The 15,768-nt window shown below is 44.1% G+C and overlaps 1 protein-coding gene across 5 annotated transcripts in view; it reads right to left on the reverse strand.

Moving 5' to 3' along the window:
• Positions 1-2,221: 2,221 nt before the first annotated feature.
• Positions 2,222-15,768, reverse strand: part of PSPH (phosphoserine phosphatase) — a 29,384-nt gene continuing 15,837 nt past the window's right edge. For 3 of the 5 annotated variants that reach the window (XM_072943029.1, XM_072943030.1, XM_006201338.4), the window contains 6 exons: positions 15,525-15,579; positions 7,699-7,857; positions 6,723-6,857; positions 6,128-6,273; positions 4,972-5,120; positions 2,222-2,711 (listed from right to left, as the gene is read on the reverse strand). In XM_072943029.1, coding sequence (XP_072799130.1) covers positions 2,604-2,711; positions 4,972-5,120; positions 6,128-6,273; positions 6,723-6,857; positions 7,699-7,838 — 678 coding nt within the window. In that variant the 5' untranslated portion in view covers positions 7,839-7,857; positions 15,525-15,579 and the 3' untranslated portion in view covers positions 2,222-2,603. The remainder of the gene's footprint in view (positions 2,712-4,971; positions 5,121-6,127; positions 6,274-6,722; positions 6,858-7,698; positions 7,858-15,524; positions 15,580-15,768) is intronic. The other 2 variants (XM_072943031.1, XM_072943032.1) reach the window with 1 other exon arrangement.

Raw genomic sequence — 15,768 nt, forward strand, 5'->3', positions numbered from 1 at the left:
GGCAGTATCTTCATTCCTACCATTTTTCATGTTCTATAAATCCTTAGAAATATGATCTGCCTAGGTAAGCGCCATAAAAACAATTCAAAAGGAAGAAAATAAACAAAGGAGTATGTTCAGAGTTGGAAACCGTGATCAGTCAAGTCCTGAACAGTCCTGTGTTAACCAGTACTAAAACTAGTACTTTTCCATTAAAAATGAAACCACTTGAATTTTTTGCAAAACGATCTTCCATCTAGGAAGTAAAATTTCATCTACTGTATTAACATCTGTTAACACTTGTGATCACAGCTTAGGGTGGGTTCTCCCAGCCCCAGTAAATTGTTAACGCTCCAGTAATGAACGCATTAGATAAAGAACGCTGTGGAAATCTTTAGCCTGGATTCCAGCCCTGAATGTGACCTCATAGCAGTCATTAACTTTTGTGAGCTTGTTTCCTAGCTGTTAAAAATAGGGCAGTGATAGCTAAACCGCTGACCTCAGGGTTGTAAGAGTCACATGAGGCAACATGTGAAGACAAGCAGTGTGATGTGTTCAGGTCACTCCCCAAGTCTTCTCAACCTGATCAGAAAGGCTCTGAGGGTCGAAGAGGTAAAAGCCATGAGGTTCGTGGCTTACTGAGGTCAACCACTCAAATCCCTGGATCTGCTACACTCTTGCCCAAGATCTGCTCTTGAGAGTGGCAGCCGCATGACCTGCCTAGATGTCACGGAGAAACACCTGTCTCTACTAGAAGTGACAGAGAAAAAAACAGCTCTCCATGTTTTCTGTTTACATAAGCAAATGTTCATACTCAGGATAAGAAATGGTGTCACAAGAGTAGGGAGCCATGTAACACTGCCACCGTTTTCTGGATCCTGTCCTGGTGTCACCATGTACATCATTTGTGGGAGAGCCATTCAGTAGCTGTTTCCAGTGAGACCAGAATGCGAAAAGCATGAAAGGGGTTAGCACAGTTCTTGTGACATTTCAAACGCAACCCCCCAACACAACAAAGGAGGGATTGTGGGCACTGCGTCTGTGCAGTGTGCCGAGAGCCGGGCGGCCTGCAGGCCAGAGGAGGGGTTGTGCAACTGGTATAAAGCATTCCCTGTGGGGACCACGGTTTCTCAGTGGTTAAGACTCCTGAGCTGAACTCAGCCGGCACCCCCTGTGCAGGCCACGGCCCCGTGGAGAGCAGCTCTGCAGGCCTGGCAGTTAAACCCCACAGGGCTGCCAAAAGCCCCCCCAGCCCTCCCTCCAGATCCCTACCCACCGGCTCCAGCTCAGCACCCAGGGCGGTGGCAAAGGCTGAGGCAGTTTGCAGCGCTCCTCGCAGACCCGGCCTGCCTGGTCCTGCCAGCTCTGCGCCGCCCGAAGCGCAGGCACCGCACAACCAGCTGCCGGAGGGCTGCGGGCGAGCACTCACAACTGCTTTGCTGTTTGCGCTCTCATTTAAGTGTTGCCAAACCTACTTCATGGCCCTCCTCCAGAAACTCTGATTTGGAAGGAAATTTGAGTCAAATGATTTGGCTCCTTAGCTAACTAATTTTCTGATTATTTGGCAAATTTTGATTATTTGGTCAAATTACAAATTTTTCAAGTAACTTCCAATATTAAACCCTTCCGGCCTTTCCCACTTCATGGCCCAACAGGATCCACTCTCGGCACGCCGCTCCCTCACCTCGAGTTTCTGTCTCCCCTCATTTCCCACCAGGGAGAGGATATAACCTCGTTCCTTCAAAGTATGCTCTAAAATGTCCCTTTCAAGGCCCTACTCAGAATAAACATGAACCTGAGCTTTCAGGTCTGCCCAAGGCATCTGTAAGAAAGAAAGGCCTCACGCCTGCCATGAGCAGTTATTTCTTAAATCTAATCTAAGGGAAAATGCTGATGTTCCTTTGGGATTAGTAAAACTGGTTTTTAGTTCTTTTACTTCATGTGATTATTAAATATCCACGTTTTAAGGGCAGTACTTCTGTTTAACCCTCCATTTCTTTTTAAGGCCTTTGTAACATTCCCTAAATGATATACACCAAGATGTAACAAAAGCGCTTCCATCCCTCCCACCCAGCGCTTCACCGGGTGGGAGACGCAGTGACAGGAACTATGCCCTGTGCTCAGGGGGCTCGCACTCCGTGGTTCCATGCCTGGAGGTTGTTTCCACTCAAACACTTAAAAGTACTTGAAACACTGGATACTGAACTACATGGCAGGCAGAATTGAAAATTCTACACCTCTGTTCTGATACTTGGATAAAATTTTATTTATATATCAAAGGGAAAACCAATTTCACTTAGAGCTGCCTAATCCATATTGCCAATAGTGAAGATGTTTAATTTACTATCCACCTTTGAAAGGCTCCAAATAAAATACAGCTAGGAAAATACATAAAGAATTTAGATTATAAAACTCTCCAGGTCATCATAATACTAGAACTACAGTTTTAAAAAACCAACCAACAATTTTCTAGGAGCCCTAACTGGAAGTTTACTTGGAAGTACAGATAATCAGTACCAAATTTATATATTAGGTTGTAATAGACAATTGTAAGCAAACAGTATCAAACTGTATAACTTTAAAAAATTAACCTGAAGTTGTCATGAACTGTATAAAAATTGATCTTATTCTTCCAGTTCTCCCAGAAGCTCTACGAAGTCAGTGATGTACCACTCTGCGTTGTCCTTTACTTGCTGCCTGATCACATTTCCTCCAAATCCAATGAAAACATCCTAAAAAGGAAGAAGAAAAAAAGGAGGGGCGAATAGTTTAAAAAAACAGAGAGAGAGAGAAAAAAAAAAGATACAGCAGCAGCCAGGGGCGATAAATGTTGTTTGAAAGAATAAACTCCTCATGCAGAGAAAGGTGAGCCCAGCCTCACCTGGGGCGCCTCCCTCCCGAGCTCCCCATGAGCCTGCTCGCCTCCTCACCTCCTCCTGCCCCGTGAATGAATGAGTCTGGGCACCACTGCTGCAGGTCCACCCAGCTGAACTAAGAACTGAAGTCCTCTTAAAACCAAAACCATTGCTTACAAAAGTAAAACCACACCAGACGGTAAACGTCTTGGGTTCTAAACTGGAGGGGAATCACATCCAGGCCAGGCGATTTCAAAGAGGAAAGATCAAAGGGAAACCTGTGGTGCAGTGCGAACCCTCACCGCCCCACCCCCCAGGCCTGTAATCAGGACCAGAACAGGTCCCTCCCGACTGGTGTCCTGGGTGAGCCTGAGGGACCTTCCCCCCCAGGGATGTGTGTTACTCTCGGCTGAAGGAGGCAGCAACCCCAGTATCTGTTAGCAGCATGCTACTTTTCATTGTTAGAATTATCTAAAGTTACATTGTTTCAGTCATTTCTGCTAAGTGATACCTTCTTTCAGTTAATAATTTTTAAAATAGTATTTTCTCTTTTTCTGCCAGGATACAGACACTGTATACACTCATTTAGAAGTACAAAATTATCTTACTTGCCCTTTCTCTTTATTTTCATACCACACAAGGCGGGGGTTGGGGGGGCACACAAAAATCTAGATTCTAACTTTCCAGTTAAATTTGGTTAAATTTCTAACCCCTAACTGAGCTTCCTGCCTCTGTGGCAGCCCTTCCTGCAAGCCAGCACCAACTCAGCTGTCCTAACACACTGACTTTCTCCTTCTTGGTCCAGAAGCCTTCCAGGGCTCCCCATGACCTAAAGGTAACAGCAGAGTGCCTGGCATGTGGAGTCTTCTTCTCCGGCTAAAGAGAAAGCCCTCTCCTGCAGCCCCTTCCCTGAGCCCAGCCCAGGACTATGCGGAGTACGAGTACATCCTTACTGTGCTCAGCCACCTCCCCTCCTTCTGGAAACTTCCTCCCCTTAGTCCTGCCAGGCCTCCATGTGGCAGCTGCTAAACTTCCTTTAGGTCATGGAATCCTCTCACTAACTTTAAGGGTGACACACCTGCACTTGCGTCCCCTTCTCTTGGTTCAGTCAGGCTGTGTCATCTTCTGACTTGTAGGATTGCCTGCAATTTGTAATTTTGTTCTTTCTGGACACTGGGATTGGGGGGGTCCCCGAGAGAACCCTGCATTTTATGTCTTGTACTCCTCATTCAACTAGCCCGATGCTCACTACTTAGTCAACCTTGACGTCAGCTATAAATCATCTAAGAACATGCTATCTGAGGGGAGGGTATAGCTCAGTGGTAGAGCACATGCTTAGCATGCACGAGGTTCCAGGTTCAATCCCCAGTACCTCCATTAAAAAAGAAAAAGAAAAAAAAATTTAATCTTGAACTGACTCAAGTAATGTTAAAAGGATCCCAGAAGATTCTTTAACCACCTTTGATTAATCATTGACAGAGACAATGGCTATTTTTAGATCTCAGGAAACTAGGTAGTAAAATGTTCACCACCATATTTTTGGTTCAGTGTAAGTTAGAATGAGGTAATACAGTCAAAGTCCTACATGAAATGGACACGTGATATTTAGGACACTGGCTCTATATAGCATTTGTTTCTGGCTAGTCTCAAAACAATGTTAACTCAGAAGAATAAAATACTTTAATACGGGCACATCATTGAACCTCCACGAGCCTCAGTTCCCTGATCAGCAAAAAGGAAATGATACTTTTAAGTCAGAGAGTTGTTTTGAGGATTAAATAACACATGAGGAAATAGTTTATCAAATATAAAACAACATTAACATTTTGGTTATAGTGTAAGAGCTGCATTATTTATGGAAATGAAGCCAAACCTTGTTGAGCACAGACTTGGGCTAAGAGGTGGCAGTCAACCTGCAGGGATAAGGGATCTTTGGAAGTTTTTAAAGGTTTCTAAGTTCCTTATTTGCAACCTTTCTTGGGTTTGCAAAAATTCAATTAATATATGAGATTGAATTTGTGTTTTTTATTTTACAATTATATACGCTTTTGCTTAACTGACAAATCACTGCAAGTGCTAAGTCAGCGGTCTACAATCAAAGTACAACCACAAAAAATTTAACTTGCTTAATACATACAGCAGGAGGACAGGCTTCCATGTCGGTGGCTCCATCCCCAATCATGACTATATTCTTAAAATGATATTTTTCCTTCAACAGTTTGATAACTTTTCCTTTCCCACCAGATTCGGCTGTTGGCTGCATCTCATCAAAACCTGCATATTCACCTTGAAAGAGCAGTTGAAACCGTGTTAAAGATCAGCAGATTCATATTGGCAGGGCCAGGGCCAGCTTCTCTGCACAGATGTATCCTCACTTCCATGTCACTGACAGAGCTAAAAACGGCCTTCAGTAAAATGACACAGCCTGGGCTTCCACACTGACTCCTCAGAATGAACAAGCTTTGCTTTTAAGTTAGAAATACCTCTTGTCAAGGTTACTCCTTCAGATCATCAACATCTTGAGGTAAATTGGTTTTACCCTGTCAGCTTCCAGTGTAGTAATTCTCAGAACTTGTTAAGGTGGCAGGACACCATGAAATAGTAATATGTTCATTTAAAATAAGTTAATACATAATTTCATCTATGAGGCGATTCCATTTTATATTCAATTATTTCCATTCTTACAGTAATCAACACACTTACTCTCTACTTCTTTTTAAAATGATCTCTAGCTATAGACCCTTCAAAAGTGTTCTATTAATATATTTAAATTTTTAAAATTAATATCATTTGGTTTTAAAAGTGTCAGCCACCACTTGACATAATTGGAGACATCTTGAGATGACAGAAAACTACAGCGGTGGCTCTGTGATGGTCCAGACAGGGGCCAGGAGGTGTCTCCACAGGCAGCTGCAGTGCAGTGACTTGCTCACAAATTAACTCTCCTTCCTGAGTCTAAATTGGTTCAAATACAGGAGAGCTGTCATAAAATTGAAATATAACACGTAACAAAACAAGTCATATGTGTTACACAGGAATTAACATTTTACCAAGTGCAGACATTTATACAGAGACAGGATGATTACATGGATACTAACGGGAGGAGAGAGGACAACCTAGGTCTGTTCAGCAGAGCAGAGGAAACCAAGGTGCAAAAGACATCGGTAAAGAGAATCCTTTGTCTCAGCATTTAACTCTGATGCTATCCGGCTTAAGCTGCATTCCAAAACATATTCAGGATACTGAATACTAAAACTGAAAAGAAGGGGAAAATGTTACCATTAGAGTCTTACCATTGAAGTAGAATTTCAGCCTATTGGCAAATACATTGGTTGACGGGATGTTGAGCTTTGCGGCAACATGCTCTACAATGCTCCTAAAGCCGCCAGATATCAGGAAAACCTGAACATTTCGCTCTTGTAGGCGACTTACCAGCTCCCTACAAAAAAGAAACATAAAATACCAAATATGGATTAATACAAAAGAGAAAATATGAAAAAGAAACTCAAACTACTTTTTCTCCTCAATGCGTTTGCCCAAGCTACAGTGGAAAAGGGACAAATGCCTAGTGAGTTAATGTTTTATATACGTTTTTCTAAATGTACTTAGAAATCAATGGGTGGGGCTTGACAGCTTTAGGAAACCGTTCCACAACTATATTCCATGGGCCTAGAAGCACAGGATGAAGAGGAAGCTTAGACTCTCCCTGGGGAGAGAGGGAAGGCATACACGGGCAGGACCAACCAGCCAGACAAGACCATGTGAAAGCACTGGAAGAACCGTACAGAAGGGAGCTCCAAAGCGATGGTGAGATGCCCTCGAGAGGACGTGCCCCAAAAGGTAGGTGCTGAGAGGGAGACAGCTTGCCCAGACAGGGAACCTCCTTACCTTATGCCAGGGGTCAGGTGCGGGGGGTGCTCTGCTATGAGCCTTTGCACCTGTTCCCTGGACGGCTGGATCAGAGCTAAGCGCTCCATGAGGGCTGCTTTGAAAGGAACTGCCCCGCCCATGGCTCGCCGTGTCCTAGGAGGAAGACCCAACAATCAGGCCAGCCGAGTCAGCTGTCCTCGAGGCTTACGTGCCTACCCTCCCCCGCTCCTCACAATATCCACCCATGAGGAAGGTGCTGCCTAGAGCCCCACTGGACAACAGACACGCTACGCTGCCATGGGAGTGAGGCCTGGGATAAACTACTGAAGGTTTGCTTGAGAATCACATTGATAGTTTGTAGCCATGTCCTTTACATCCACAAATACACCATCCAGTGAGCTGAGAAAACCACTATCCACAGGGACTTTCCTTGGAAGCCATGAGCTTTTGTAAACCAAGAAAGAAACCAAAGGCCAGGTATTCTCACATCAAATGAAGCAGAACATGAAATGGTCCATGATCTGGTGACTGCAGGTGGCACAGAGGATTGCAGGAGGGAGGGAGGGACCCTCACCCAGGCATCCGCAGGGAGACGCTGAAAGAAAACTAGCTTCCAGCAAACCAGTAAGGCCACACTTTCAACTATGACAAAGCACTGGACCCCTGGAGGCTACCTCCCACCAGGTCATCTTCTTGGGTTACTTATGGTCATCACTCCCCTGACTAAGCTAAGAGTGTGTCAACCAAATTTGTTTGTCAGAGGCAAATTTTTTAAATGTATTTTTTGCCATAAATATTTGTGTAAATGGATGGTTGGACGGATGTACATTACCAAATACAGCTCTAAGTGAGGGGAGAAAAAGCCTAGTGCCCAAGTTCCACAGCCAGGGACTAAAATCAGAGAATTGCGGCCCTGGTCCTGCAGGTCACCCCAAAGTCACTCTTCTTTTGCAATTCTTTATCATTTCATAAGGTGAATAAGTACTGTTCCTACATTTCTGACACAGCGTCCTCAACTCCACAGAATTTGGCCAGCTCATCAATTCCTTCTTCTCTGATGACTGTGCTATCGACATCGAAGCACACTGCATCAGCAGAACAGAAAAGTTTCCTCAGCTCTGAGTGGGACACCATCCTTGAAAGAATTTTCCTCCTACAACAGAAAGAGGTAAATATATTTAAAGACATAAAATATAATCATAAAAAAGTCTACTTTTGCCTATAAATGCCAATATATTTTGATTTGTATCAAAGTCAGTGTAGCCCATGTAAGTGTGTATTCATGGATTCATTTTTTTTTAACTGAAGTACAGTTGATTTACAATGTTGTGTTAGTTTCAGGTGTACAGTAAAGTGATTTGGATATATATTTTTTTCTTCAGATTATTTTCCATAATTCAATTGATATTGAATATAGTTCCCTGTGCTATACAGTAGGACCTTGTTTATCTATTTTATATATAGTAGGATTCATTCCTTTTTTTAACACAAATTAAGCACCTTCTAACTGTCAGGCTCTGGGGTTACAAAGACAAGCAGGACCCAAACTGTGCTCCCAAGAATTCAGTCTAGGGAAGTTACCAACTTGTAAATATATTCGATGTTCAACAGATATGCAACTACTTCTGACCTAACAATTACAGCACTAAGGAAAGTGCTAAAATGGAAATGTGCATAAAATATACGAGCACACAGGGACAATGTTTAACCTTGTCTATAAAACAGGGCTTCCAAGAGGTACAGGCATAGCTGAATCTTGAAGAGTAAGTGGCCCTCTGAGTGGGCTCTCAAAGGGCAGGCGTTAGTTTGGCGTGTGCTGGGAGCCAGGGGGAGGGAGACGGCAGCCTGGAGAGAAGGTAGTGATGGCAGAGGGAAGAGCAAGGGCAAAGACGAGGCGGGAGAACAATGGAGGACGCGCTGGAGGCTGCCGACCACTCGGTCCAGCTGCCAGGCAGTGCACGAGGAGTCAGTGTGGGCCAGGCTGACGAGTCCGCACTTCAACTTTCAGGTAACAGGAAACCTGGAAAGGCTCAGAAGAGAAGTCAAAGCTAAAGACACACATTTGTTAGTCGCCAGCATAGAGGTGGTAACTGAAGGCATGGCCTGATTAAAGTCACCAGAGAGAGTGGAGACAGGGAAAAAGAAGACGGCTGAGGACAGAACGCGCAGGACTGGAACAATCAAATCAGGAACCTGGAAAGGAAAATGAAATGGAGGGGTCCTAGAAGAAACCAGGAGACCACGGTGCTGCAGAAGCTATGGGGGACAGTTTCAGAATGAATTCTGAGTCTTGTTTGTTTGTTTGTTTTTAAGAAAATCAATGGACTAGGACCTTAAGGGTGAACTGGATCCTAGAGGTCATCTAGACCACTCTCCCATCAAAGAGACTAACACGTCATGTAGAAGGTCACACAGACAAGGCAAATCACCTATGTTTATAATAGGCAGTGGCTGCAAACAGTCTCAAAGGAGCTGGCCAACCCACTTTGGAACTAATGTCAAATCCATTCAACTGGCAGAATGATCCAGTTCAAAGTTGACCTGAAAAAAATACATATTTTAAGCCAGGGGTCGGCAAATTACAGGCAGTAGGCCAAATCCAGCCTGCCATCTTTTTTTTTTTTATACACCTTATAAAGAAAGAATGATTTTTACATTTTAGATAGTTGAGAAAAAAATAAAAGAAAATTTTGTGACACATGAACATTACATAAAATTCAGTCTCCGTAAATAAAGCTCCATGGGAACACAGCCACCTTCGTGGCTTGTGTGTCCGTGGCCACTTTCCAACCACCGCAAACAAGCTGAGTAGCTGCATCAGTGCGCAGCCTGCAAAGCCTGGCATTTTACTATCTGGCCCTTTACAGGAAAAGAGTGCTGAGCCTTGTTTTGAGCCCTTAAGAGGGACGACTTCAAACAGGAAACACAAGTTTCATTGGAGACCCACTGAAGAGGGGCAAGAGAGGGTAAATCAATGAATCTAGTTAGGTAATAGAAACGTCACCTCTGCCCTAATATTATCAACCCAACTGTGAATGAAGTCTCCATTCCACCGAAAACTCTTTTTAAAAAACATGAATGCTCTCCCCTGATGGCAACTCCATTCTTCAGACACCCTTGGCATTTCTCTTTCTCTCAAATCCCACATCCAATCTTTTGGGAAATGTGGTTGGTTCTACCTTTAAAATCTAACTGAACTCTGACCACTTCTCACCATATCCACTGCCATGGTTCTAGCCTGAGTCACCAGTGTTTCTTGCCAAGACTGTACCAACAGCCTCTTGAAAGTTTCCCCACCCTCTAGTATTCGTTCTCAACAAAACAGCCAGAGTAATCATTGAAAGCTATAAGCCAAATCATGCCAAGCTTCTAGCTCATTTTACTAAAAGTAAAAGCCAAAATTCTTATGATTGCCTATAAGGTCTGCCACCCAACTCTGGTACTGGTACCACTGCCACCACCATCCTGCCCTCCCTGTTACATCACTGACCTTACTTCCTACTCCTCTCTCCCCCTCGCTCACTCTGCTCCAACTTCGCTGGTCCCCCTGCTGCTCTGCAAATACACCAGGTAGGCTTCCCACTCAGGCCTTCACTCCAGTTGTGCCCTCAGTGGGAATTTTCATTACTTGGATGTCCACTTGGCCAACTCCCTCATCAAGAGTTTGCCCATCTGTCAACCTGACCACCCTGTTTATCCCTGTAACCCCCCTCCCTAACCTTACCCTCAGTATTACTATTATCCCTCACGATGCCCTCGTTCTTTTTTCTGTAACATTTTTTATCTAACACAGGATAAAATGTACTTATGTTTATTATATGTTGACTACCTGCCCCCATTAGGATGTAAATTTTGTAAGAGTGGCATCTTCATCAGCTTTGTTCACTGCTGGATCCTGAGGACTGAGAACAGTATTTGGCACACAGTAGGGCTCAATGATACTTGTTGAATTCAGTGAATGAATAAAGCTCAGGTGCCATCTTCACTACTAAATCTTTCCTGATTTCTCTGAGCTAAAACAAACAAACAAACAAAACTTCTCTCCAGAACTTCCACAGTACTTTATGTAGACCTACTTTGAATAAACAGAATTCATAATATTCCAACTTATCTTAAATTTATTTATGTGCATATTACCTCCACTCCTGGATTGCAAGTGCTTTATACTAAGATCCAGAATTTTCCAGAACATTTATTGCTTTAAATCTCTTTTGCGTAGATCCTCAATTAATTTCTGAGGGTTGAATGAATAAATAAAATGATACCATTGTGAATTACATACCCACACCTAACCTTTATTTTTTAACTTTTTATTGTGGCAAATTTCAAATACATACAAAAATAGTAAGACTGAATACATTAACTCCATGTATTTACCAACCTGCTCCAATAGTCACAGCAAAATCTTGCTTCATCAACAACTCCACCAAAAAGGGTTCTGCACCCTAATTCCAACAGTGGGGGTGAGGCTCCCACACATCCAAATAATTCTTGGACACCAGCAGGGTGTCTTACAATTCAATGCTGACACTATCTACCCAGAGATAGCATCCGATTCCACAAGGGTTCAGTCCCACAAGATTGACTGCACCCCCACCCTCCACACACACACACACACACACACACACACACACACACACAAACTTCAGGTGTCTGTCACAAGTCCAGGTTATCACCCGCACTTCTGACAGACTGGCTACAGATTAGAGGTTTCAACGATCCCCTCCTTGGGTTTGATTACTTTGTTAGAGTGGCTCACAGAACTTTACTAGATCTTTGGTTTATCACAAAAGGACGTAACTCAGCAATAGCCAGATGGAAGAGACGCACAGGGCAAGGGATGGGGAAAGGTCACAGAGCTTCCATGCCCTCTCCAGGCATGCCGTTCTCCCCAAATCTCCACGTGTTCACCATCCCAGAAGTTCTTCAGACCCCCGTCCTTTTGGGGTTTTTATGGAGGCTTCATCACAAAGGCAATATTGATTAAATCACCAGTCATCGCTGACTAAGCTCAACCTCCAGGCCCTCTCCTCTCCCCAGAGGTCAGGGGAACAGGGCCAAAAGTTCTAACCCTCTAATCACATGGTTCACTCTCATGGCAAACAGCCACCATCCTTAGGTGAGTCCAAAAGTCACCTCATTAACATGAGACACATTTATCGTTCTCATCACAGGCAATTCCAACAGTTTTAGGAGCTGTGTGCCAGAAATGGGACAAGACTAAACACATGTTTCTTATTATAAATTGCAGTCTCACACCTTTGTGTGACTTATCTCCAAGCACATCATATGATTTCATACAAAAACATTTCAGTATACTTTTTTAAAAGATAAAGACTTTCTTTTGAACATAGTCATTAGCGTTTTAATTTTAACTATACTACTGTGCCTGCCTGTATTCAAGTTGGCTGCTGAGGACTGTAGAATCATCAGGCTGAGACTTAATCATATCAGACCTCAGGATGCCTTGCTCATCCACTACTCATCATTAGCACGTAAATTCACATAATCTCCCTGTTATTCATTTATGCCCTTCATGATTTGGATCCTACCTATTTCACCAATCTGTTCCCCACTGCTCTTCTCCCCTGACAAATACTCACATACACCACCCACGCCTTATGCTCAAGGAATACAGGGGAGTTCTTGTTCCTTAAACATGCCGTGGTTTTGCAGTCCTCTATACCTCTGCAGGTGCTGCTCTGTCTGCCTGAAATCACCCAATCCCTCACATTTAATGGGCAAATTCCTCTTTATCGTTTAAGGTGCAGATTAAACGATTTTCCCTATTCTCCACTATCTCCTTACCAACCCCCCCAGACAATCGCTCCCATTCCTCTCTAGAGTGTGAGTTCCTTCACGGTAGGAACTGTTTCATGAATCAAAGTTGAATCTAAGCAGTTATTGAGAACTAACACAGAACTGAGTAGACTATTGTTCTCAATAAAACAATTTCAACTTAGTATGTTATCAGCCTACAATTAAAATCCTCAACCAGCAATGATGACAAACAAACAGAATCAACATCATATATTCTAAAGCTAAGGACCCTCAAAACCATTATCTGGATCTAGCCCTGTGCCCTTCTGCATGAACAGCACTGATAAGTCCGCTTCACATATTAACTAACAGAAGTATAAGGAAGTTAAGTGCTTTACCCAAGGTCATACGGCTCTGAAGTGATGGCCAAAGAATGAAAACTTGGATCTCAAATACACAGAGACAACATAAAAGAGATGGGTAAATTAAGCACAACTAAATAAGGTTAAGCACTGTTAAGAACCTAACGTGGACCCAGGAAATGTCAACGACTTCCAACAAGATTCAAACCAAAGTTCTGGGAGCTGTACAGCACAGCGGGTGATGATTCTTTCTATGGGGGACAAGCAGATAGAAACAGGCTTCACAAATGGTCAAATTCCCACCAAGCCAGGGAACTCCGTATCCCACGCTCTCCGTGGCTCAGAAACCACCCGTTTGCTCTGGTCCAAGGGAATCAACCTAGTAGCCTCGCTATAAAGGCCTGGAAGAAAGCAGTCTAGCAGCAGAGAAGCAGTGCTTAATGCAATGCAAGTCCACTGAGCATGGAGAATGAGCCATTTATAAATGCAGAGGAAGCCAACAACAGACAAACAAATGACGTAAGAGGAGCTAAAATGAGACAAGCGAGATGGGCTAAGGAACTTTGTAAGAATGTACAGGAGGTGATACAAAGAACAGGCAATACTCCTGAGAATGACAGGCTCCTGCAGCCTCAAAGCTGTAAGATGAAGCCAGCCCACAGTGCCACTCTACGCACAAGACCTGAGAAGAACAGAATGGGTACTATCTTCAAGAGGATCCCAGTCTCGCTGGGATGGTCAGACAAATCATTATTGCTCACGTTTGAAAAGCCAGCGACTTGAGCCTCTTTCCAACCGCTGACACCAGCAATAGCTTCAACCGGAACGTAAGCCTCAAATAGGAAAGGAAGCGTACGCTTCCTCAGATGAAGTGAGGACTGACTGCCACGTCCCCAGGTTAACACTAGTCCCGACTTCGGACTCAGTGACACCCGCATCCTGGGTTGCACTGTGGTTCCAAAGACAGAGAAAAATTGGATGTTTGAGACAAACTGTTGGAGGACGAAGGGAATGAAAAGTGCCCACCAAATTGACAAGGCATCTTGAGACCCAAAAAACAAAGCAGACAGCTCCATATAATCAATGGATGAGTTTACAAAAGGGTAACTTACTCACAGGGTGGGATCTGGATCCGGCAGACGACAATCTGGATGCATTCACACCTGCACTCCCCACCACCAAGGGGCCACAGAGACAACTTTATAATTAACCTAGGCTTTAGGGGTGGTTCCTTGGAAACGGGACAGGCATTCGTAAGTCAAGACTTATGAATGGGTAATTGGTCCCATGGGTACTGGGAATACGTCAGGGAAGGTTTTCATCATTGTTTGGGGACTAACAGAGCATAGAGGCCACCTGGTCCTAAAGACTATTAAAGATGTCTATTAACCGCAAAGCCCTAGATGTCAGAGAACTGATTCACTGCACAGGACAGTCCTGGGGAGGGTCAGTGGACGGACAGGAGAAACTGCAGGGGACCAACACGGCATCACTTACGCTAACAGCCATACACAAACATTACACTGAACTTCCGTGGAAAGCTGATTCTTTCTCCTCACCCTCCCTGGATTGTATAACCTTCACTTCGCCCACATGCTCAAGCCGGGGATGTGGCCTCCCCTGCTTGGCTTACACGGGTTTCACTCGCCTGCTCAGACTGCAGAGCAAACTAGCCTCAGCTTCCTTCACCACTTCCCAATCCGCACTGCAAAATGCTCTGCCTCTTTGCTCATTTCTGGTTCCCTCTTTTCTCACTGTCTCCACCAGAAGTGACTCATGATTCATACACATACAGGGGGGAAAATCTGCTGAGTAAGTTCAGTTGCTTCAAAGTAAACTGTGTACATTAGAATTTCACACAAAGAAAAATCGTTGCTGGAGAATGGACTCTGGACCCCTTACATCTGGCCCTTGTTGGGAAGGGGGACAGAATGGAGGGTTGGAAGCAATCCTGGTCTTTCCACCAGGCCTGTGCTCAGTCCCGACTGCTGGACCACTGCCTTCTGTAGCTCAGGACAGGGCTCCCACCCACCTGGCTCCCAGCGGCTCATCTTAGGGAAGCAGACGGCCAACTGGTAAAGAAGCCACAGCTGACAACCCTTCCTCACTTCCAGCTCTCAAAATACTAAAGCAAGTTTTCCTTCAGGGCCAGCCTCAGGAGGTCTGATTTTGGATAAGAGGTAAAAAACTTCCTCACCCAAACAAACTTTCTTCCAACTTCTCCATCTAAGCATCTCACAAGAGGGATCTAAGATTATCTTCTCCAACTTCCCCTTTTGCTAGGATTGACCTCTTACCTTCACCTGTGTAAGAACAAACAAGCTGGTACAGGGGTTGTGGAGTTGTAGCACGGCCGAGAGAACAAAGCTTAGGTGGGCATCACCTGGGGCAGCTTTGGTTGTAGGGGTGAGTGTTTCAGGCCCCCTAGGCACTGAAACAATGCTCAATGGAGTTTGAGAAGTTTCTGGATCAGAGGAGAGTCAAAAAGCCTTCCTGTTTCTAGGACTACGGTTCCTGGCCAATGCATTTATAATACATTTTATGATTTTTAACAAATCAGCTATTCTTTAGGGAACCTGAGATTTTATGCATACCACAAAGGTTACAGCAGGCAATTTTTTTTTATTCAGGTGAAGGGTAAACTGCTAACTGATAAACAAACTTCTAACAGTGACAACAAAAGACAAATTGGACTCACGTTTCTCCAGTGCTGGACTCCTAGGAGGTGACACTCTTCTCTTCCTGCTTCTTTCCTGAATAAAAATGCAACATATAAAGGACTGACTACACACTTCTTTGAGAGATCTTGTGAGTTCTGCAAAAGTAAGAGCCTAGAAAGAGAGAACGGGGAAATGAACATCAAGGCCCAGACACAGGAGAAGAAAAGAGGGAGACCGTGCAGCTTCTCTCCCTCCTAGTAGGACCAATCCAAAGAAAGGTTG

The sequence above is a fragment of the Vicugna pacos genome, chromosome 18 (assembly GCF_048564905.1).
Source record: "Vicugna pacos chromosome 18, VicPac4, whole genome shotgun sequence".
Classification (NCBI taxonomy): Eukaryota; Metazoa; Chordata; class Mammalia; order Artiodactyla; family Camelidae; genus Vicugna; species Vicugna pacos.